The 22,005-nt window shown below is 40.0% G+C and overlaps 1 protein-coding gene across 1 annotated transcript in view; it reads left to right on the top strand.

Annotated features, from left to right (window-relative positions):
* CUBN (cubilin) overlaps window positions 1-22,005 on the top strand; it is a 155,490-nt gene that overhangs the window by 16,532 nt on the left and 116,953 nt on the right. Inside the window, exons 9-23 of the mRNA XM_013941561.2 lie at window positions 630-798; window positions 1,613-1,744; window positions 2,684-2,779; window positions 3,350-3,471; window positions 5,586-5,772; window positions 7,525-7,643; window positions 9,024-9,258; window positions 10,635-10,816; window positions 11,612-11,774; window positions 11,977-12,167; window positions 16,027-16,183; window positions 16,843-17,021; window positions 17,549-17,711; window positions 17,944-18,160; window positions 19,203-19,333. Coding sequence (XP_013797015.2) covers window positions 630-798; window positions 1,613-1,744; window positions 2,684-2,779; window positions 3,350-3,471; window positions 5,586-5,772; window positions 7,525-7,643; window positions 9,024-9,258; window positions 10,635-10,816; window positions 11,612-11,774; window positions 11,977-12,167; window positions 16,027-16,183; window positions 16,843-17,021; window positions 17,549-17,711; window positions 17,944-18,160; window positions 19,203-19,333 — 2,443 coding nt within the window. The remainder of the gene's footprint in view (window positions 1-629; window positions 799-1,612; window positions 1,745-2,683; window positions 2,780-3,349; window positions 3,472-5,585; window positions 5,773-7,524; window positions 7,644-9,023; window positions 9,259-10,634; window positions 10,817-11,611; window positions 11,775-11,976; window positions 12,168-16,026; window positions 16,184-16,842; window positions 17,022-17,548; window positions 17,712-17,943; window positions 18,161-19,202; window positions 19,334-22,005) is intronic.

Below are 22,005 nucleotides of genomic sequence, written 5' to 3'. Positions count from 1 at the left end.
TGTTTTCTTCCCATTTTTGTGGGAAAAGCTTTTCAAAAAGGTTCAGTGTTGACTCTGCTCCTATGACAGTCGATAATAAAACTCCCATTAGCTTTAATTACAGCAAAGTTAGATAAATGCTGAAATCTGGCCATTAGTGAAGTTTACGAGAGATAAAATTGTTGCTCTCAAAGAAAATGTAGATTTGTAATTTATCAGCTCCACACATTACACAGATTACTGAACGATTCGCTTAAAAGAAAACAGCCAGACTGATTTCAGGTTGCTTACACTGATCTCCTTACCCTGGATACAAAGCAAGTTGATAATTTTTAAATTATTTTTAGGTACAGTTTATAAGTGCTGTTCATTCTTCTCTGAAAGATTTGAGGTAAATTACAGGTTTCTTTTATGAATATAATGAATCAGCCTGTTGTTCCTGCCATAATCTAAATAGTTTAATTCAGAGGAAGAAATACTCTGAGAAAACAACTTAAAAACAGAATGTGCAAATCATGTAGTGCTCTGAAAGCTTTCCTGCAATTAGCTATCATTCAGAAGACATTAAAAAAAAAAAAGCTTCCTCTGGCCTTTTTCTTGGTCATTTTTCTAACCATCTTAAACACATAACATGATGTTTGCCATGGCAGCCCAAGTACCGCTGTGTCTGTGATGCGGGCTGGATGTCGCCTCTGGGCAGCCCTGCCTGCAGTGCCGATGTGGACGAATGCAGCCTCCCAAACCGCCCATGCTCGCAGAATCCGTCCGTGCAGTGCCACAACACGCCTGGCTCCTACACGTGTGGGCCCTGCCCCGCAGGTAGCGTGTTCTTCCATGTCCTCGCTCAGGGGCAGGTGGCAGCAGGCAGTCCTGCTTGTATTTCATAAGCACAGACTCCAGATCCACGTGGAGTAACTGGATAAGATGCTTTGGTCTGTACTCTAGAGAATAAATGTCAACAGGTTGTGTCTTATCTAGCTAACATAGGCAGTGGGGTCTAGCACGTGACTTATCCCATCCCAAGGTGAACATCTTAATAGGCCCGACAAACTGCATTCTTAAAGCGTACATTTCTTTCCACTGACTTTAATGGGAGCGTAGGATGACTAGATTGGGGGTAGGTAGGATGAATCCTACTCACTATGTTTAGGGCTACCTCCATGTCTGTATACCCACTGCCCTAAGGCATAACTAACACTTTAATAGACCCTTCAAGCCTTAAAATCTATGACTAATCTTCCTGAGTCAGGTAGGTAGCGTCTGTAAGAGGTGAATATGAGGATTTGAAGTATTTAGTCAGAGTTAGAATGAGCCTTTGCTGCAAATTGTACATGCATGTGCTAAGTCAGAATTGCCTTATCTTTAGGTAAAAGTGTGTTTGGTCCTGGAATATCCAGAATACAGTTAAAATAAAGGGTTCTCTCACACACCTCCTCCCTATTGTGTTTGTAACCTGTTTTCTAGACCAGCTTTAATTTGCATCAGTTAGGAGAGGAACAGTTCTTATTCACTTGTGTTATTGAAGTGAAATTCAAAAGTAGTATCTTTCTATGCTAAGAAAGATATGGTCAAAGAAGAAAAGGAAAAAGTCAGGCATTTTCCCTGTTAATGTCTCTCTTGTGCTTCTTTTTAGGATGGCAAGGAAATGGCTACAGTTGCCAAGACATTGATGAATGTGAAAATAATAATGGAGGCTGCTCAACAGCACCAATGGTTCAATGTATCAACACAATGGGATCCTTCCACTGTGGACTCTGTCCACCAGGTAAAATAATGGGATTTATGTTGATAAAATCACGGCCTTGCTTAAAAGATGTAGATTCAGCACATTTGAGCCTATGTTTCATGGTATAGTTAAGAAGTTGTAGTTTGTTTTTACATAAAAAAGTACCATAGGCTCAAAGCAATACTATAATATAGGACCCAGAGTCTCTCTCTGAATGCTGCCTAAGGAAGCAGCATTTCCACTGCAGTGCAGATAGAACAGTGGAAGTGGCAATTTATGTCTATATAATTTGTGGTTTATTGATTAAAATGCTTTGTGAGATGCATGCTATCAATGGTAGAAATACTAGCAAAAAAAAGTGTTTCTAATTGACCTCCTCTACTTTAAATGGCAATAGACTGCAGCTCGTGAAAGTACTGAGCGCTGAGCGCTGAAGGGCTGTCACCACGCCGGATGTGTGGCCTCAGCAGAGCTGTGGGGTGGACTCTGGCCCAGGCCCTGAGGAGCAGTGCTGCAGTGCCAGGGTCCTGGTGAGCCCCGCAGCAGAGCGGCTCCATGTTTGAGAGCTGCCGGCAGCCCTGGCTGCTGCAGCCATCCTGCTGTGCCGACACGGCTGGGTGCCGGAGCCCAGGGCAGGCAGCACACTGCGGCTGACACCTGAGCTCCTACGGCCTCACCCTGACCTCACCTGTATTTGGTAGTATCAATGTATTTTATACACACACACACAGATATAATATATAATACACTGCTTTTCTAAAATGGAGTAAGGATTCAGTTAAGATCAGAATTCACTCCTGCAGTGTAGGAACCACAATAAATATGCCACATTTTACTCCAGTGGTTATCCTGACTTTTTAACTGTAGAAGACTGATTTCACACCATACACCAGTGTGTTTCTCACCATATGATTGTTTTGCTGTTGATCTCAGAGAACATGGTTTTTTACAGACTAACTAAGATTTTACTCTGAACAGGTTATGAGGGAGATGGACAAACATGTACCCAGGTTGATATCTGCTCAATAAGTAATGGAGGGTGCCATCCTTTGGCAGCTTGTACCCCTGGTCCAGGTATGGTGCCTTCTTAAGGACTGTAAGTAATATCAGTGTGAATCTTGAAGAGGGTTTGATTAGACTGTACCCACTTTGTAGCAACATATTTATATTGCAGCCCCTTCTCCACAGTCAGTTTTGCCTTACCCAAGGGAAAGTACAGGCAGGCCAGCTAAAACTGGCAGGCCTTTGCATAGACACTGACAGCAACACATTCAGGCTCCACCATCTGGGAACTGCAGATTCCCTCACATAGATGTGGAGATTTTCACCATTTCCCTTCTATGTGGTTTTGCAGTTTCAGCTGCCTTTACCATTCTTCTCCATTTCGCAAATACCCTTTAACTGCTTCCACCACTTCCTGCAAAGCTAACCTTGGGCTCTCAGGTACCCACAGCAAAGCAACGCTAGCGATCTTTTCATGGTCAAACTGGACACTGACTGGGGAAGGTACCAAAAGAAAAAATAACTTAAAATTATATAAAGGCTCTGCTTCAAAATGTGAAGGACCTTCACTGACAAGGTTGGCATTGTCATTGTAACAAGGACTAAAATAGTTACTGTATCTCTTTTGTCTCATCTCCCAAGGGGCAATGCCATTTTGTTCCTGCACGCTTGGGTACACTGGGAGTGGATATGGGCCAAACGGGTGCTCCCCTCTCAGTGATATCTGTCAGCTGCAAAACCCTTGCGCAAATGGGCAGTGTTTGGTAAGTGCTGGACCCTTCATAGTTGGAGACAATGTGATGTGGATATAACCACTAACACCAAGGACACTGGTGGAACTGAAATCTGAGTGCAGACACATCAAAGATAATGAGGCAAGGTCAGTGGGGAACAAGGAATCAACCAACATATCTGGTGAAATTAGAGGAGTTTCTGGAGTTTCTGGGCACACAAGGCATTTCTTCATGTCTGGAGTAGAGGTAGCAATCTTAGGCACTAATGAGCAGGCTGCCACTAATGAGCTGGAGAGGTAGCCGGGACCCCAGGGCAGCGGCAGGATGCTGGTAGGGAGAGCTGATGAATGGCTGTCCCTGGTGGGACAGGGAAGCAATTTACCACCTTGGACCATGGAGGAGTTACCCACAGTAATAAAACCAACATGTCTGATGACCCCCAGATCTAGTACAGTTATGTGTTTCTGTTCTTCTTTTCATCTTTCTGTTTTTCTGTTCATCTTCTGAGAGTCCTGCTTGAGTCTCAGGCTGTGTATATGGACACAGAGGGGTGGCTTCATGGGAACTGGTTGTATTCCCACTGGTGGCTGAGCATTTCTTTCCTGCACTGATTGGTGGTGTGAATTCATTCTCATGCATAGCGACTGTTTAGTTTGTCCCCATAGACTCTGTGAAGGCTTGTCTCCCTGAATAGGTGTGCTGCGTCCAGGGAAGTCCACACTGCTGACCTGGGGATTTTGATAATTCTATCGTGGAGGATATTTATTACGATGGTTTTGGAGATACGTTAGCAAATGTTAAATTTGTTGTTCCAGTAGAGTCTCATCCTGTTTGTCGACATTTGTCTGCAGATATCCTCTTTTGATGATCCTGTAAGGCAGGGGGAAAGTGGGGCATATTATACATCATCTCCCCCTTCTCCCACCTTCTGTGTGAATGGAGATGATCTCCTCCTCCCCACTCCACCCCTCACCAGCACCCCTCATCCTCTCTTCCATAGGCACCTATTGTCTTTCCTCTCAGATATTGAAGGAGTCTTCTGTGCCCAGGACTCATCTGCTTTTTCTGACTATATCAGTCAGTCTAATAAAAGATATGACCGCTTCCCGCAAACGTTTCCTAACACACAACCTTAGACTGTCATGACCACAACACTACTACTTAAAGATAATGAGGTAGTCAGATACTCCAGTAATGGGACTACAGAAGTATATAATTAAATAGAGGAACAGAAAAACTATATTTGGCCAGCATAATGACAGATGTAATGTTAATTAAATATCAGGCAATCCAGATCAGAAGGCACCTTTTTATCTTCTAAAGCACCATTCTAGCCATAAATTAAATATACAGAAAAAAGACTTTTCCATCATAGTGAAAATGTCTGTTCAGGACCCAGAGGGTGTGAACACAGAATGGGAAAGGAAAGAGTAGGGAATATCATACATTGATTTTATGGCATCAAAGGTGGGATTGTTAGCACATACCTTGAAATACCATGTTCTGCTTTTCCTGTAAAAAAATAAGAAATATAAGGAAAGAGGACATAAGAAATTAGAACAATTAGAGATATGGAAAGACTTGCTTATAAGGAGAAGTAGTAAAGGTTGAGACAAAAGAAAATGTAAGGAAGGAAAAAGAGAAATACAGAATAAGTAATAACAGAGAAGGCAATGAAAATGTTCCTGTTTAATATCCCTCGGGGTGAGAAGGCAAGTACCAGCCAATGTAACTGAAATGTAGACTTCCCAGAGAACAGGCTCAAAATGATTTATAAACTACTGTTATCTTGGCTTGTTATTTGTAAAGTTTAGATAATCGGATTGATTTGTTTCTAGGGTGATCATTTCAAAGCCAAGCAAACAGTTTTATGAATGGCTAAATAAATACAGATTCTGACTTTTTAAAAAGTAATTTGAAATGGCTCTGCAAAGAAATAACTTAATAGAAAAAGCAGAGCTACATAATCTGGTTAAGCTTTGGGTTTATTTTAGTATTCACCAATTACCATCAAGACCATTAAATGCCAAATGATTTATTTCTTTGCTCTGAAATCTCCACATAAAACAAATAAACAACAGTCTTTCTGATTCCTTTAGATGATGCATGTTTGCTGAGTTTATTGCATTTGTTTATACCTGCAGGCAATGATTTCCGGATATTTCTGTGTGTGCAATGGGGGCTGGATGGGCCCTAACTGCACAGAGAATATCGATGAGTGTGCTAGCAACCCGTGCCAGAATGGGGGGAGCTGCACCGATGGGGTCGGCGGGTACTCGTGTGAGTGCACCAGTGCCTGGACGGGGCCGCAGTGCCAGCATGCCCAGCACGGTACGGCGGGGAGTCCTCCGCTGCGGAGACGGGCACCAGGCTCCCGCGAGCCCGTGCTCCACGTGGGTCGGCACCGGGTCGGAATGGAAAACTTAGAGTAGTGGAGCACAGGTCCCGATCCAAAGTCCCCGGGGACAGAGTTTGGTCAAAGTGCCCTTGTTGAACAGTAAGAGCCTGACACCGAGGCCAGGTTGAAGGCCTTCACTAGACCCAGACATCCTAAAATCAGATTTCTGTTCCCAAGAAGCGATCTTCCAAATCCTGAATGTTTCAACACTAAGCCAAATGGGAGAGATGATTTGATAGGAGAGCAGATTTACAGGAGAATACAATATTATTTCTGTTTTGGGCATACTGTTTCTTCTGTTCATTGCAAAGCTGAAAGGTCCTGACATTTTTTGTTGACGTGAAAAGCCAGAAAAGGTTTACAAACAGAAATGTAATGAAAGAAATGTTACCTGTGAAGCTGGGGGACTTGGAGTTTTATAAAGTGACTACAAGGTCCTGCCTTTAGCATTATTTCTCAACATCATTTTTTTGTTTGCTTGCTTTTTTGGTTTTTTTTGTTTTTTTTTTTGTCACAAATTTTAATTAAACAAGGTCAGGATAGCATTCCAGTGGGTGTCCCTGTGGCATCCATCTGTCAGATGGCTCGTATTTATTGCAGGTTGCTGTGAAGAAAGCACATTATTAATTTTGCACAGAATACAGAATATACCTTTCATCAAGCCACTGTGAAATCTGTTCTGTTTTACAGCTATTTCAGGTTCCTTCCTATTTTCTTCTAATTTCTAATCAATAATTTTTTATTATTAAGCATATATATGTGGAAAAAGTAATTTTTTAACTATTCATAAGAGAAAGGATAGAAAGCCAGTTTCTGTCCAGTGAGAAATTTTAATGTATCAACCTTTGTTTTAGTTCCTAATCAAGGGGAAAAAATAAATTTTATGACATGATAGTTCTGAATCTGATTCAGAAATGGTGAGGTATTTTGGGTCGACATTTCAAACAAAATTATATTTTTTACCATTCCCCGAGCCCAAATATTTCATTTCAGATTGCTGAGGAGAACTGAATATTTCATTAGCATCTGTTGAGTGTTAAACTGCAGCTGCTTGTTTTATGTCTGTATCTTCATTGTATTTTGGGCACTTTACAGCCATATTTTTCCCTAGCAGTTTAGGATTCCCACTCCACAGCTCCCATTCATCAGATGGCTCAGTGAGAGAAGAGACCAGGGTATATCAGAAGCAATGTTGTCGGGCCCAGAAATCTGATCCTAAAGGATAAATAGGACTATGAAACATTTGAAGAATAACTGCTATGATACACCACTCTTGATAAAGACAACTTTATATTATGTTAGGTTCAAAATATTATTTCAGTGTAGGTGAAAAATTGGAATATTTCAATTTAGAGCTAGCTTTCTGGAAACAAACTACTTTATTGACATCTTCCTGAGACAGAAAATCTTTTGTCAGAATTTTGACAGAATTCACATATTCCACTTGAAAAATCTTTATTCTTCTTCCAGGAACTACTTTTCCCTGAAAGAGTAATTTTGCTCATTTTTCCTTTGGTGTCATTCCACTTTAGAGGAAATCCTAAGAAGAGTCCTTTATAAAAGTATCTTTCACCCTTGTTTTAAATGTTTAGCAAGCCAAAGCTATGTTAGAAAGTTTGGTTTTATTTCAGTCTATATAGTGATAGCACTAATTAATTAATTTAATTTAATCTCTCTTCCTGCAGTTTGTGGAGGATACCTTTCGGGCTCCAGAGGGACTTTCAGTTACCCTAACAACCCAAGCAGCCAGTGGTATGATAATAGAGTCAGCTGCGCTTGGGTTATTCGAACGAATCCCAACAAGGTAAAATAGAGCTCAGGTTAAAGAAACCCTCACTCTGTGGGACCCCTCAGCTCACTGGAGCAAACACAGCTGTCCTCATGCCACATATTCCAATATCACGATCCAACCCCCTCGGAATAAAGAACTTTGCAAAAAGAATAAGTTTTAAGTTCTTATGAGCCTTCAGATTCCTTAGCCTAAGAATTTGCCTGGGTCCTGTTTTCAAGTTTTTCAAGCTTTTTTGCTGAAGGTTAGAATTTATTTATTCCTACAATCACTGCCTCCAAAAATAAGACCTTAAGAAAACACACCAAGTGACTGGAGATTTCTAATAAATTTGTGAGAGTTGACATCACCTACCACCACCTATAGAAGCCGTGTCTTACACAGCTTTAGACTGTGAATGGCTGCATGAGAAACACTGTGCAGTTGGTTCATGGGTTGTGACCTCCAGAGCAATTTTCTGTTTCTGATTTCTGAGCCCCTGCAAGGCAGAATGCTGAATTCATATAGTCAATGACTTTGTGCAATGAAAAGTATTTGATTTTTTTAAGGATTAATTTTTAAATGTTATACTCAAATGTATATTTTGATGCTGATTTGCAATTAACATTTCTACTTGGGTTATAACTAACAACTATAAAACATGTTATTCACCCTTTAGCATGGGACTTCTTACTTGGGATCTAAATGTTTGATCTATTTTTGACATTGCAAGGGAATGAATTAAGTAGTTCTATAAACCGCTGGTGGTTTATACGCATTATATGCTGTAATACATACTGTATAAACTGTTAGTGGTTGACACAGCATTATATGCATGTGACAGATCCTCCGCTTGAAGTCTGAGAGCCATCAATGTCTTCAGCAGAGCTATATTTGAGCACATCAGTGGGGGATCTGAACTTATGTAAAGCTGTGTATGCCACTATTTGTCTAGAGTGGGTTTATAAGACACAAAATTGATATGCACAAAAAAATCATTTCATTTTTAATTCCTGTGACAATATTTCAACCATGGAAAGGTTGAGAAATTTTAACTATCTCACATGAGAAAACACCATGGGAAACCCCGAATAAAATATTTGATTCTCTATTTCAAGCCTTTCACACTGTAGTATATAGCACACACAGGCAAATGGTAATAATTATTAATTTATAGGAAGAATGTTCTTTCCAGACAAGTCCCCAGTCCAAAATCTTTCCTACTTTCTTGTGTTTTGACCTTTGAGATTCTGTAATATCTTCTTCTATCCTGGATCTTTTCAGGTAATGGCTCCAAAGTTTGTGGATGCTCACAACTATATGAACAAGTATACCTGTTTTGTGCAGAGTTACTGCATAAAGAGTATTTCAGCAGACAGAAAAAGACTGATTTCATATTTTGCTACTTCCTGTTAGATTCTGCATATTAGTTTCCCATTCTTCCAACTGGAGGCAAGTAATGATTGCAACTCCGACTTCCTTCAAATCCATGATGGGGCGTCAGCATCAGCACACATGCTGGGGAAATACTGTGGCTCCTCGCCTCCTGCAGAGCTTTCCAGTTCCCACCACTCCCTGTATTTTTGGTTCTATTCAGACCACACCATTACGGCTGGAGGTTTCACCGTTCAGTGGGAATCTCAGGATCCTGGTAAGTTTGATGTAATCTCAGGTAATTTAGCATGTTCACTGCTGTGGAGCAAAATGAATGATTTATTTTCCTCATTAGGAAAAATCAGTAGCAGTAGGACAGTATTTTACTAATGAGTGAGGTTGAAATGTTAACTTGTGTTATTTTTAGATGTTAAAACTCCGACTTTAGGCCTCTGCTTGAATAATTTTCTGCTGGTATCTTACCTTAGCTTTTAAGGCTGCTTTATGCTTCTTGTGAGGAATCCCCCAAAGTGCATGCATTCCTGGAGTTATTGTTCTTTTAATTAATCCTCTTTTCTCTCAGAAGTAACTGGTATTTTGAGCAGGCAAGTTACACTTTTTTTTGCCTTTTACAGTTTACAAGGTGCTCAAGAGGATACACTATGCTTTCACACACGATAGTATCAGATTACTTGGAATTTGATTTTAAATGATCTGTGAGATTTTTGGTATGATTTACTGTAGTTTAATGCCCTAATTCTTGACAGCACCACATATGTGTTTCTCCCAGGAGGCTTGACAGCACATTTCTTGAGATAAACCCCAAATCATCTTGTGCAATATGAAATTCACTTTAATGCACTCTATATTGTCTAGAAACAAAAATGTGCACGATTTGAGTTCTGTCTTGAAGGAACCATAGAGAAAGTATAGAAAACTCAGGGGGGAAACCGTTTCTCAATTTCCATGTGCATTGAAGTGCTCTTTTAAAGTTATTCTTTCTTTTTTTTCTCTTTCAATTGATGTTATAAGATGGGTGATTACAGGTAGATGAATGAAGATACTGAAAAGTGAAAGCAGATCTTCTGAAAGACAGAAAACAGAGAGGGAGAGGTATAGATGTGACTAAACTAGCTATGCCTTAGGTATAATACACAAGTCTCCCCTAACATTACCCAACTGTTCATGGAGAGGGATTTTCTTTTACTCTAAGTACATAAAATAGCCTTTCCTGCAATTAAAAGTATTTTTTTTTTAAATGAGAACGGTCTTATGCGAGGGCAAAACATAGAGACTAGGTTTATAAAGTATAGAAATTCTGATTAATTTTGTAAATCTAATCCAAAACACCGGGCATTTCTAAATTAAATGGTTTTGATCATTCTCCTACTGATATTTCCATTATAACTATGAAAGAATTTTTCTTTTGCTGTGCAGATTAGGAAATATTTGGGGATTTGCTTTTATTACTGAGTTGTAGAATTAATTATAAAATTTAAAGAAAGAAGTAACTTCTTTGTTTGTTTGATTGTTTTTTCTGAATTTACTCTGGCTCCTAAATTGCTACCTAATTTTGACACTAAAGGACAGTTCAACTTTTGACTTGACATGAAGTATTAAAAACTGTGTTGTGTGGTATTTCTTTTCGTTTAGAATGTGGTGGTGAACTGACAGATACTTATGGCTCAATTAGCTCTCCAGGATACCCAGGTAACTATCCTATTAACAGAGACTGTTTCTGGACCATCTCAACCAATCCCGGCCTCCTCGTCACATTTGCTTTTGGCACACTAAGCCTAGAACACCATGAAAATTGCAGCTATGACCACCTAGAGGTAAAGCTTCTTTGTGAATTATGATGACATTTTATGGCAATGTAATTGCAGAACAAGATATTTCAAAACTTTTTTCTATGTACAGAAGAGGAACGTTTGAAAATTAAATCCTGTGTTGAAATGTTCATTTGTACTTACTTATTCCAGTCATGGAGGCACACTCAGACACAGGCAGAACAACAGAAAGTGGATGAATATTGCTCCACTGAAGTCAGTGGAAGTCTTGCCACTAAAGAGGATGGGATTCAGGCCAAATACCTGTTGGGAAGCTTTCCCTTTCTTACAAAGTCCAGTCCCCAAACTCCTAGTTGAATGGCTACCCACAGAGAATTCATCAGCCAAAGGAAAACTATTAGAGAAATGGATCTAAGATTAATAGGCTCTTATTATACCACCATCGTGAGCTTTGGGGTTTTTCTCAAGTACAAATTGACCGTTATGGAATTCACAAATGCCCAATTATAGAAACGAGAAAATGGTTTAGAATAGGATGTTCTTCAAAATTGGGCACTGCAGAGGATGATTTCAGGAAAACAGTATAGTAGTAGATCTCCTGATATTTTCTTTCCCTCTCACAAAAACCTTAATGATCTCTCCTAGGATCACCATCACAGTTCTGCCAGTGGGTCTGTTTCTTGCTCCCTGTGTGTTTGGGGGAAATTTTCTATCAGCTTTCCCTCCACTCACCATCCACAATATCTCCTGGGGCCCCTTAAGATAATTTTAAAAATGTTGGTACTGTCCACAGTTGGTATATATCTATTAATCCTAAATGCTGATTTATCATTTTGTTAGATTCGAGATGGTCTCCTTCCACAAGACCCAGCCCTCGGTAAATACTGTAGCACTGGCTCTCCACCCCCGCTCCAAACCACTGGCCCGTATGCATGGGTTCACTTTCACTCTGATGACTCAACTACTGATAAAGGCTTTCACATCGTCTATACGACATCACCTGGTAAGTTAAATTCAGCATTAAACTTTGGACTGGGACATTTCCATGATATAGCCAACAAGACATGAATGGATGTGATAAACACCTGCAATTTAATAATACAGGAAGCCTCTTTGATTTGCAGCTATTGTACAGAGGCAGCCTAAACTGAAAGACTTATGATACTTGTGAATATCTCAACTAATTTTCTTTTTTCTTAATATAGCAGATACAAATTGTGGAGGAAATTACACAGATAGCGAAGGGGTTATCATGTCCCCTTTCTGGCCTAACCCTTATATTAACAACCGACAATGTATCTACATTATCAGACAACCAGAGGATGAAAAAATATACCTCAACTTCACCCACATGGAGCTGGAGAGTCACACTGGTTGTTCATCGAATTATATTGAGGTGACTTTTCATAAGCAACTGATATGAAAGGTTGATTACATATGTGTACAAAACTATGCAGCATAATTTCTGCCTCACTGCAAAAATAGACATTAATCAAGGGAGTGAGAATACCAATTTAGTAGGGTCCAAAAGGCACAGAGTCTGAAAGAGCAGGACACTGCATTCAGACTGAATCAAAGATGACAGAAAAAGAAAATCAGTCTATCATTACACTAATCCTCAATCAGCTGTACTTGATTAATATGGAATTTAAACCTTTGGTGAATGCATACCCAATGCAAGCAAAATATAACTAATACCACAGCTACTGTGTAGCATTTTCTGGAGTCATGGTGTTATGCCCAAAATCTTGTTTATGGGCAAAAAGGAAGCACAGCTTATATATGTATATGTATACATATATATACACACAGAGATTATAAGAATTTATTGTTAGTATAATTGAAAAGATTCTAATTCAAGAATCATTATTAGTCTAGATCTAATTATTACAGAAAAAGAAGGAATAATAGTACAGCTAGAATACTTCTATACAGAAAAAGTAATAATAAAAATACAATTAAAATTGTAACACACCTCTTAGCTTCTATCTCTTTTTCCTGGAGTTGTGCTCACCCTTCCCTTGCTCCTCTGGCTCCTAAAGTCAGTCCTTTGGGGCTCCTGGAGAGGGTAACACTGTGAGTCCTCAGCCCCTGGAGTCCTTCGCTGGGAGGAATATGATGTTGATGTTGTCTAGGATCCACCTGAGGTCCTTTTTTATATGTTTACTAACACGCTTTTACACCTTGCTCTTTCTTCATTGGTCTTCAGCTCCATTTTACACTTGAATTTACTCTATATGGTGCCTTTTATGCATGCTAGAAGCTATTTCTTTGTTCTCTTTGTTCCTCCTAAGACCAGGCTTGTGCAGCTCCAGGTCTGCACTTCTTTAACTGACCCCGGGCGAGCTACGCGAGGGCGCCGCGCGGGCCGGGGAGGATATGAACGGCCATGGGTCTCGGTGCAGAGCCGGTGCCCCTCCATTGCAGCCCCACGCCTGCTCTCCCGCGTGCGTCCAGGGCCCCCGCTCCCGCAGCCTCTGCTGCGAACTGGGCCTGGGCCCCTCTAACCGCACCAGTTTGTGCCTCCTGCTGCACAGAACAGCTGCTTGCTACTGCTGGCGCTAGAAAACTGTGGTTGCACCATACACAGATAAGCAGAAGTAAAACAAATTAGCCTTAGACACCTGGTCAATTAGCAGAACTGCTGTTGCAGCTAAACCAAGTAAAGGAAAGCTGCAGGCAGGTCAAGAAAAGTTCAAACAGAGCAAGTCTGATGAGTCTCAGGCCTGAGGCCTGGCAAATTCAGTACAGAATTTAAGCTTATGGCCTGTTACTAGCAATGGCAATACTGCATTATAGGGCTGCACAGTTACAATGGTAGTGTGGGTTTTGTTTTGTTTTGAATCTTTTTTGACCTAACTAGGAATAGGTTCCTGTGAGCTCAGTTTAGTTAAACTGTTTTTAAAAGATTTGTTATTGTATTAACATCGTTCCCTTCCCTCGTCCTCTAATTCAGAGACTTTGGTTGGAATGAAGTGTAATTAATTTCTGAAATGAGAGGGGAAGTGTGTTTAATGAAAACAGACAGCTTTTGTTTGTTTGGCCTGGCACTCCTCTTGCCTAATTGCTGGCAGAAAAGCAGCTAAATTCACAGCAGCCAGAGAAACAAAACCATTGCTGTTGAATACAATCAGTTGGTGTTAATTCAGCAAGGCATTTACCTTGTTGTTTGCTGATCAGTCACAAGCAGTTCGGTTTCCCTGTATTTCTTTCCGTCTTTCTCCCATCCTCCTCTTCTTCTTACCCGCTCGCTTGGATCTGCTCCATCCAGGGCAGAGAAATAGGGCTGGCATTTTCGGACCTGGGAACACGCAGTAAGACTAAAGCAATATGCTCTGTCTGTATCAAGGCTTGATTTTCCCCGTGTGCTTTTCATACTGCTCGTGTGCTCTAAAATATTGTCTTCCTGGGTTTTATAGTAAAGTTTAACTAGGGAGATAGCTTTTGGTTGCTTAAGTTACCTTAAAAATCACTTTCAGGGAATTGTTTTGTCACTTTGAAAAGATGCAGAATATTCCCAGCCCCGGTTATGCCAGGAAACCTGCAGCGTTTCCACGGCAGCCAGGCGCAGCTCGCCCGCTGGCTCCGGGAGGGATGGTTAGTCTCGCAGCAAGGCAGGAGCAGCCTGGGGCCAGGGGTCTGCAGGAGGGAAGCAGACACAGCAAAGCTGCTGTTTCAGCACAGCTGTGGCACAGTGCTGCAGAGGTAAGGTGCTAGCCAAGCCAGGTCCTTTCCTTGCCCTCCTTCCAAATGGCAATCGCAGCCATTAATTCAAATGGTTTAGGGAGCCTGTTTTTTTTATCACTACTGCCTGGACTTTATAAATCACAAATGTAGGGAAAATCAGATGAAGAAAAAATGTAAACTCTTGTGAACTGTAGTTTTGGAAACTTTCACTACTGTCTAAAGATTTTCTAAATCTTTCGGGCCAAAAAATTCTGATCTTAGTGACTCCACCATAAATCCAGAGTAACTCTCACCTTAAACTCAGGCCCCTGGGAAATAACAGATGTCTGTTAGAGAGTCAGAAAGCCATCTCACCAGCAAGAGCTTGCCAAAGAGAGCGAGCAGGCCAGCCCCTGCCTCTCACCACACCAGCCATGGCCCTGCCACAGGCTCTCCCAGCCCACCGGGGTGAATACAGCTGAGGAGGACAGAGGATGTGGCAATCGGGAAATCCTGGCTGTTCCTGGCCTTGCAATGATTTCACTGGAACGATTGTTTGGGGTTGATTGCATGTAGGTGCAACTAAGAGCAGCTCCAGCCGTAGCCAGTTTTACAGCAGAAAAAAAGAGCCATTTTCTTTTCAGGAGAACCTTTGGGAGCATTTGGCTTCCCTATTGGCCTGAGATGGGCACCTCGGAGGGTGTTCGGAGCTCCTCACCCAGCAGTGCCTCAGCCCTGAAAGCGCTCTGCCTCGCCTTCGGGATGCACCTACTCTTACCCCCTGGCTGTGGGTTCAGGGCCTGATGTTAGGCAATGCAGATATCTCTCTCCCTCCTAGTCTCCTTGATCTTCAGCATCTATAATCAGCTCCTGGGAAAATGCTCAACATACATTTCTCCTTTGATTAGCAAGTTGGTTACTGTCTGACAAGTCCAGTGGCAGTGCAGAAGGTAAAAGCTGGAAGTGATTCCCTCCTGTTGTTTCACTGTCATTATCACATATTGGACCTTTCAGATAAAATAATGAAAAGGTATCAGTATAGCTGTGTTTTTACTGCCTTGGGGACTTAGAGTCACACCTCCTGTTAGTGAGCCGTCATATGGGTGTGATGCAACGTGTGCTCCTTCTGGGGAAGTGCCAGTAAAAGATTAGTGGAAACTTCAAGGCCAAAGCAAGGAAATCACACAATCCTGGCAAAAATTTCATAGCTTTTCACCAGTGAGCACCTTACCTGTCCCTTTGAAACCAAAAGAGACACTTTGGAAGCACATGCCCCAAATTGTGCTAAAGCTGTGATTCAGAGAGATAATGTTCTGTTGCACCATAATATCCTTGAAAAGTGGGGAGAGGGTCTTCTATGCTGGTATCATGCAGTTCTTCCTTTGAGGTCTCATAAATGAAGTGCCTGTGCCAATTACTGTAATGGCCTTTTGGCCCTCTACTAAATAATTAGTCACTTTTTTGTTATTTAGCAGTTCTTGTGAGATTATAGTTTTATCCAGATATCACGTTCCACCACTTTTATGATCCGAGATATTTCTTTGTTTTTCTTTTTAATGAAGAAGGCTGAACAATCTTTTCTTTTTTAGGTTCGAGATGGTGACAGTGAGATGTCTCCTCTTATTAATAAATTCTGTCATGGTACATTTATATCTCCAATCACTTCTACCAGCAACAGTCTCTGGATTAAGTTCAAGTCTGATGCTTCTGTGCAAAGGGCTAGCTTCAGGGCTGTTTATCAAGTTGGTAAGAGAAACTGGTGACTTGCCCAGTGAACTGATCTGTAACTTGGACACTTTCAGTCATTTCTATGCTATGATATATGTACAGTGGGCTTAAGACAAACTTCAAAAGAAAAAAAAAGAGTCAATTTGTTTATTTATTGCCATTTTTAGAAATGCTAAGATGATGTCTGCTGTAGGCACTTCTACCATATTTGAAAATATATTCACTATTGCTTTTACTAATGATAAATCACTTACCACTAACATACCACAGATGATATAGCACTATAACCATAACTCTGCCTAAATCTGTTTACATTCATTATTCCTTTCTTTCAGTTCTTATTCACCAACAAATATATCTAGTTCTCTGAAACAAATGAACCAAATCCATAAGTTTTCATGGACAGAATTACCTTGGTCTTCCATGCTCAGATATACATATTTATGCAACTGTAACAGCAATATGTTCTCTCAAATCAAATTATGCAACTGTAACAGCAATATGTTCTCTCAAATCCATTCTTAGTCCTACCTGGATGATCCATAGTAGATGCTGTGAGACTATAGGCTTGTAGGAGTGGTTTTCTTCTAACTTCATAGTGATATTTGATAGACGTCACAGTATTCTTTTCTTGAAACCATTCATCACAACTATTGCCTCTTGGTGTCTGTTTGCAGCCTGTGGAGGCTCCCTGTCTGGAGCAGGTACTATCCATTCACCTTATTACCCCAGGGCATCCTCTCACCTGAAGACCTGTGAGTGGATCATCTCCCAGCCAGATGGCAAAGTGGTGATTCTTAACTTCATCAACTTTGACATTCGAAATACAACCACTTGTGACTCGGACTATGTTGAGGTAAAGAATAATACACATATACTATGATTTACTCAGAGAGATTCATATCTGTATGCTCCTTCTCATGCTCATCTTCACCAAATCAGAATTGCAAGTGCATGCACAGTTTGACAGATAAGTACCTGTTTTACAGCACTTATAAAACCTTTCCCAGCTTCACCAGAGGAGCCCACACCTTTTTTGATTCACCAAAGATAGTATCATCATTTTGATAATCAGAGACATCAGTGATGAGTATCAGATGTCTTTGAATAGATAGGCCTGGTTTTGGAGGTCCGTGTGCCACTTACTGTTGAGGGTATAAGATCTCAGCTTTTCTCCATCTGAATGCCCTTCAGCTGGGAGAGCCCTTCTCCCACAGTCATGAGGCTGCATTGTATGTGCCTGTAGTACAAACCATGCTGAACAGAGGGTAGGATTTGACTTGCTAAGGACCTCTTTTATATTGTTCTTATGAATTCATTTATACTTACTACTTTAATACAATAGAAATCTGTATGGGATATTTTAAATACACTGTTCTTCAGGTCAGAAATGGCAACAGCACAGACTCTCCTCTTCTGGAGAAATACTGCGGTACAGCTGTACCATCTCGAGTGCAGTCTACATGGAACTATCTCTATGTCAAATTCAGAGCTTCCTCTCTTACCAACCTTGGCTTCAGAGCTGAGTACTGGCCATTAGATACAGGTAAGGATTTTGTGTGCATGTGTGACTTTTCAAGTTTTTTTTATACACTGAAATCACTGGCCCATCAAGTTTTACAAAGGTGTAATGGGAGATAAATTCTGAAAGAGTCACTGTGTAGTATGCATCAAGGGAAAAAAGACTACAAAATTTCAGAAAGAAAAGTAACTGATTTTAAAAGTGCCTTATTCCTGAATAAATATTTCATTTAACCTGATGTTTTAAATCTCTGCAGTATGTGGGGAGGCTCTCACTGGACCAGAAGGAACTATTACAAGCCCTGGTCATCCAGCTGTCTACCCGCATGGTATTAGCTGTACCTGGACTATCAACATTCAGCCCGGCTACCTTATCCGCCTGACATTCACTTCATTTAACTTGGCATTTGATTATAGTTGCAGAAAGGATTATCTTGAAATATATGACAACAGCACTGTGCAAAAATTGGGAAGGTGAATATGTCCACTAGCCTACATAGCTGATTCATTGTAGAGTGTGCACTGTTCTGTAGATCTCTCCATCCAATTTGCTTCCTTAAATTTTGTATATAAATTAATTTCTTTGCATTACTGAAATAATAGCAGCAATGCTTCTGCCTAGCCTAGTAAAGGCAACTTATTTCTTTGACCTTGGAATAAGAACCACATTTAGTAAATATTATATTGGGAGAAACTAACTTGTGTCAAAAGAACAGCTTTTTTAAGGACTGGTTTCAATAGCTGCCATTGTCCAGCGCCTTTTGCATTTTAAATTATGGGAATAGGTTCAAAAGCATTAATATGTCTGTGCCTAGGAAAAGACATGATTTGAAACACTTGTGGAAGTGAAAGAAAGATTACTTGGAAGATTGTAGATTTGAGTTTCAGCAAAAACTAAACTGAAGTCTTTGTCTTAAATGGCTTGTTTTCATTTTCTCCTGATATGTGATTTTATACCAGGGAAGAAAAGGCTGAACAATCTTTTCTTTCTTTCCCCCTCACCAAGTGGGGTATACACAGGGGTTTCTCGCCGTCTTAGAACTCAAGAACATCTAAACTACTTGGACTCAGAGGGTCTAGCTGCAGCCGCAGCTGCAGACTGTTAAGTATTTGGCTAACATGCCAGTATTTTGGAAAATAAGGAGCAAATGACTGTCATGCTATAATGGAGAGTATTTTGCAGTCTTTTGCCAGCCACTCTGACTCCTGCTCAAAAAGTGGAATACGTTGTAGATACAGCATGGACTTTTTGCATTAGAAAATTTCAATAGGAATTTGACTACTGGATGCACAGCTTATCCTCTGACTTTGCCATGCAAGATACATGTACATCCTTGTGTATGTAGTGTAGTATTTAGTCCCATGATACAGGGTATATGGCTGGGATCTGTACCACTTAAAGGAGGCATTTGTGTGTGTGCAACTGTTCAAACTTCTCAGGAAAGCTGAATCTTCTTCCAGTAAAATAGATGCTTCATGAAGCATTGCCTAAGTTTGGGGCATTTTTTTGCTGCAGGTACTGTGGAAGATCAATTCCACCATCGCTCACGAGTGGTGGCAACATGATGACGTTGTACTTTGTGACTGATCACAGCATTGCCTCTGAGGGCTTCTCAGCTAATTACATCTCCCTGAATGCATCAAAAGGTAATATGTCAGTATGTTCATTATGCAAATTAAATGTTTTCAGCTGTCACTGTGAATAAGCACTATAAGAAAGAGAAACATTATTTTCTGTGTTAGCAGAAGACTGCCTAGTGCCTCTTCTACCCCTTCTTAATTATAGCTACTTGATTTACAAAGCCTTTTCCTGCCTGGGAAATATGACCAAAGCAGAAAACAATTTCTGTAAGCAACACTACCGCTTTCTTTAGAAAGCTAGAAGAGTTGAATGGCAGAACTGCATGAAGTATTTAGGAAAAGTATTTCCTGAATTTGCTTTGCCTGTTCTGAGCTAAATATGTGTGATCTAGGAAGTGAAGCAATCCTGAACAACTTACTGTAAAAATGAGTTTAGTCACAATATTGATGATGGACAAAAAAACTTCACATAGGATGAAATTTAAAAAAGCACGAAAATAACCTGAGAGCACAAACCATTTTTTTTCATTAAGACTGCATGCAACTTTTCTGACTCCAGCAGAGTTCAAGCTTCCTGTTATGCCTTAAATTTGTTCCTTATGTATCTCCTTTTAAGAGGCGAAGGCATATATCAGTAGGAGAACAATTGTTGAAGGGAAGAATGACCATTCATTCCCTCAGATCTTTCAACCAGAGAAAAACTGAGCAATTACTCGGAATTCTAATTAATTTGAAGGTTCTCCAGGGCAGGCGCATCTGTGTTTTCAAACTCTGCTGAACCCATCAAACCCTTTCCAGTGTTTGCACGTCTCCAGCACTGAGACATTTGTTAGCACTAACTGAGCTGCATTTGAACCAGCAGCCTTTTGGTGAAAGTCTGTATGTGCCAGTTCCATAGACCCAATAGACATGGGTCTGCTATTGATCTCTTCACTGCTAAACCTGCATCTGCAGTAGAAGAGGCCTCCCATGGGCAGAGGGACAGATTCCGCCTAGCAAAATTCAACCACAGAAGAGAGGGAATTGGACAATAAAAAAAAGTACAAGTGAGAACACATCTGTACCTGGGTTATTGTTTATCCATCACTAAGCAATTTCTAGCTGGTTTGTTTTGTGTGTGCATGGGCAGGCTATGAAGACTTTATTAGATGAATACCAGAAATTCATGGTATTCATCTATATAGCTAGAGATTACCAATGGCTGCTCATTTTTTTGCCCTTAGTATCTTTAGGTTTTTTTTTTTATTATTTTTTATTTTTTATTTAGTTTCTCCAGCTTATCTAAAAACAGCAAAATTTCTAATTTCTATCTTGTGAAAAATAACTACTTTCCTAATGTCAGCCTGGACAATTTGGCTGTTATTTCATCTCTCAGGCATGTGTGTAGGCGAGACCAGTACAGATTTTGCCAGTGTGTTTTTATTCACCACCAGATAACTTATAAATGCAAATAATCCTTTTTCTCAGCTGCCTTCATTCATACTTGTGTTATCTGGCATGAAACCAGAAAGTCAGTAAAAACAATTAAGATTTAATGAAACATATTCCAAAGAGGAATCTTCTCTTTGTTAGAAAATAATAGGCCAAAAATAAATTCTACTTTTAAAAATCTTTCCAAGAAAGACTGTAGTTTGAAAACTCTGAGTTCTTGCTAATGAGAAATTGTGCAATTATCAGCCTTGTAAAAAAGATATTTTGTTGGTCTGTTTTTGCAGGTGCCAGCCATAACTTCTGTAAAAGTGATTTTGTTGCTTGTTAATGTGGTATTTTGTCCTTTACCTTACCTTAAATTAATATTTCTTGGGTAAAGGTCATTCCTTCCTAACAATTCCTGTAGCAGCTCTTCTCACAGTTTATCAAGACCAACAAGTTCTCTGCTCAGCATTAACCTGTATTCTGTCCCTGTGCAACCCTGTCAGCTTCTCTGGTTTTGTTAGTTATCTCACAACATTTTCTGGTCAGCTTCTTTACTCTGCCTCCTCTCTTCCACATCCCCCTCCTTCACTAACACCACAGAGACTGGCTTTTCTCATCTTTTGTCCAAAGCACTGCCATAGGCATCATGCAAGGTTTTAACCATATCAACACCATCCCTGGAATGATTTCAAAGTATGCTTTAAAAATGCAAGGCTGTCTTCTCTTCAATAATTTTAATAGCTAGAAACTACATAAAATGTTTATATAAAATAAGAACTACATAATTTCTTCATCCAAACTTTAAGCAACAGATACAATTTGGGGGCTAATATGTCTCTTTCCCCATAGGCAATACACATATCTTTACTATTCTTCAGCTAAGCCGGCACTATATTCAAAAGTATTACAAAAGAGCTAATTCTCAATTTATTCTCACTCAGACTCAGAACTATGCTGTCTAGAATAAATGTGTTTTTTTTTTTCATATCAACCACTACAGTTTGCATAAGTATGGCAAAGTAGCAGTAATTACTGAAACTGAAAATAATAACCTTATAGAGAAGTTGAAACTAAGATCCGTTTTCTTTACAGAGATTTGTTTCTTTTTGTCCCTGCGTAAACATAGTAGTACTACAAAATTGTCATAAATACTGGATTGCTAACATTCAGTTTTGATTAAGAATAAAGTGTTTTGAAGCTGCAATGGCCTGAGAGAAGGAGAACACGTGTATGTGGACTTTGCTGTAAGAAGCAACTTCCCACTCCTCTGAAATTATATCAAATTTAGTTTTATATATATCCAGTTACACTAAGGTAGCAAA

This window comes from Apteryx mantelli, chromosome 2, assembly GCF_036417845.1.
Source record: "Apteryx mantelli isolate bAptMan1 chromosome 2, bAptMan1.hap1, whole genome shotgun sequence".
In the NCBI taxonomy this organism is placed as follows: domain Eukaryota; kingdom Metazoa; phylum Chordata; class Aves; order Apterygiformes; family Apterygidae; genus Apteryx; species Apteryx mantelli.
This window is presented reverse-complemented; position numbering and strand designations above follow the sequence as displayed.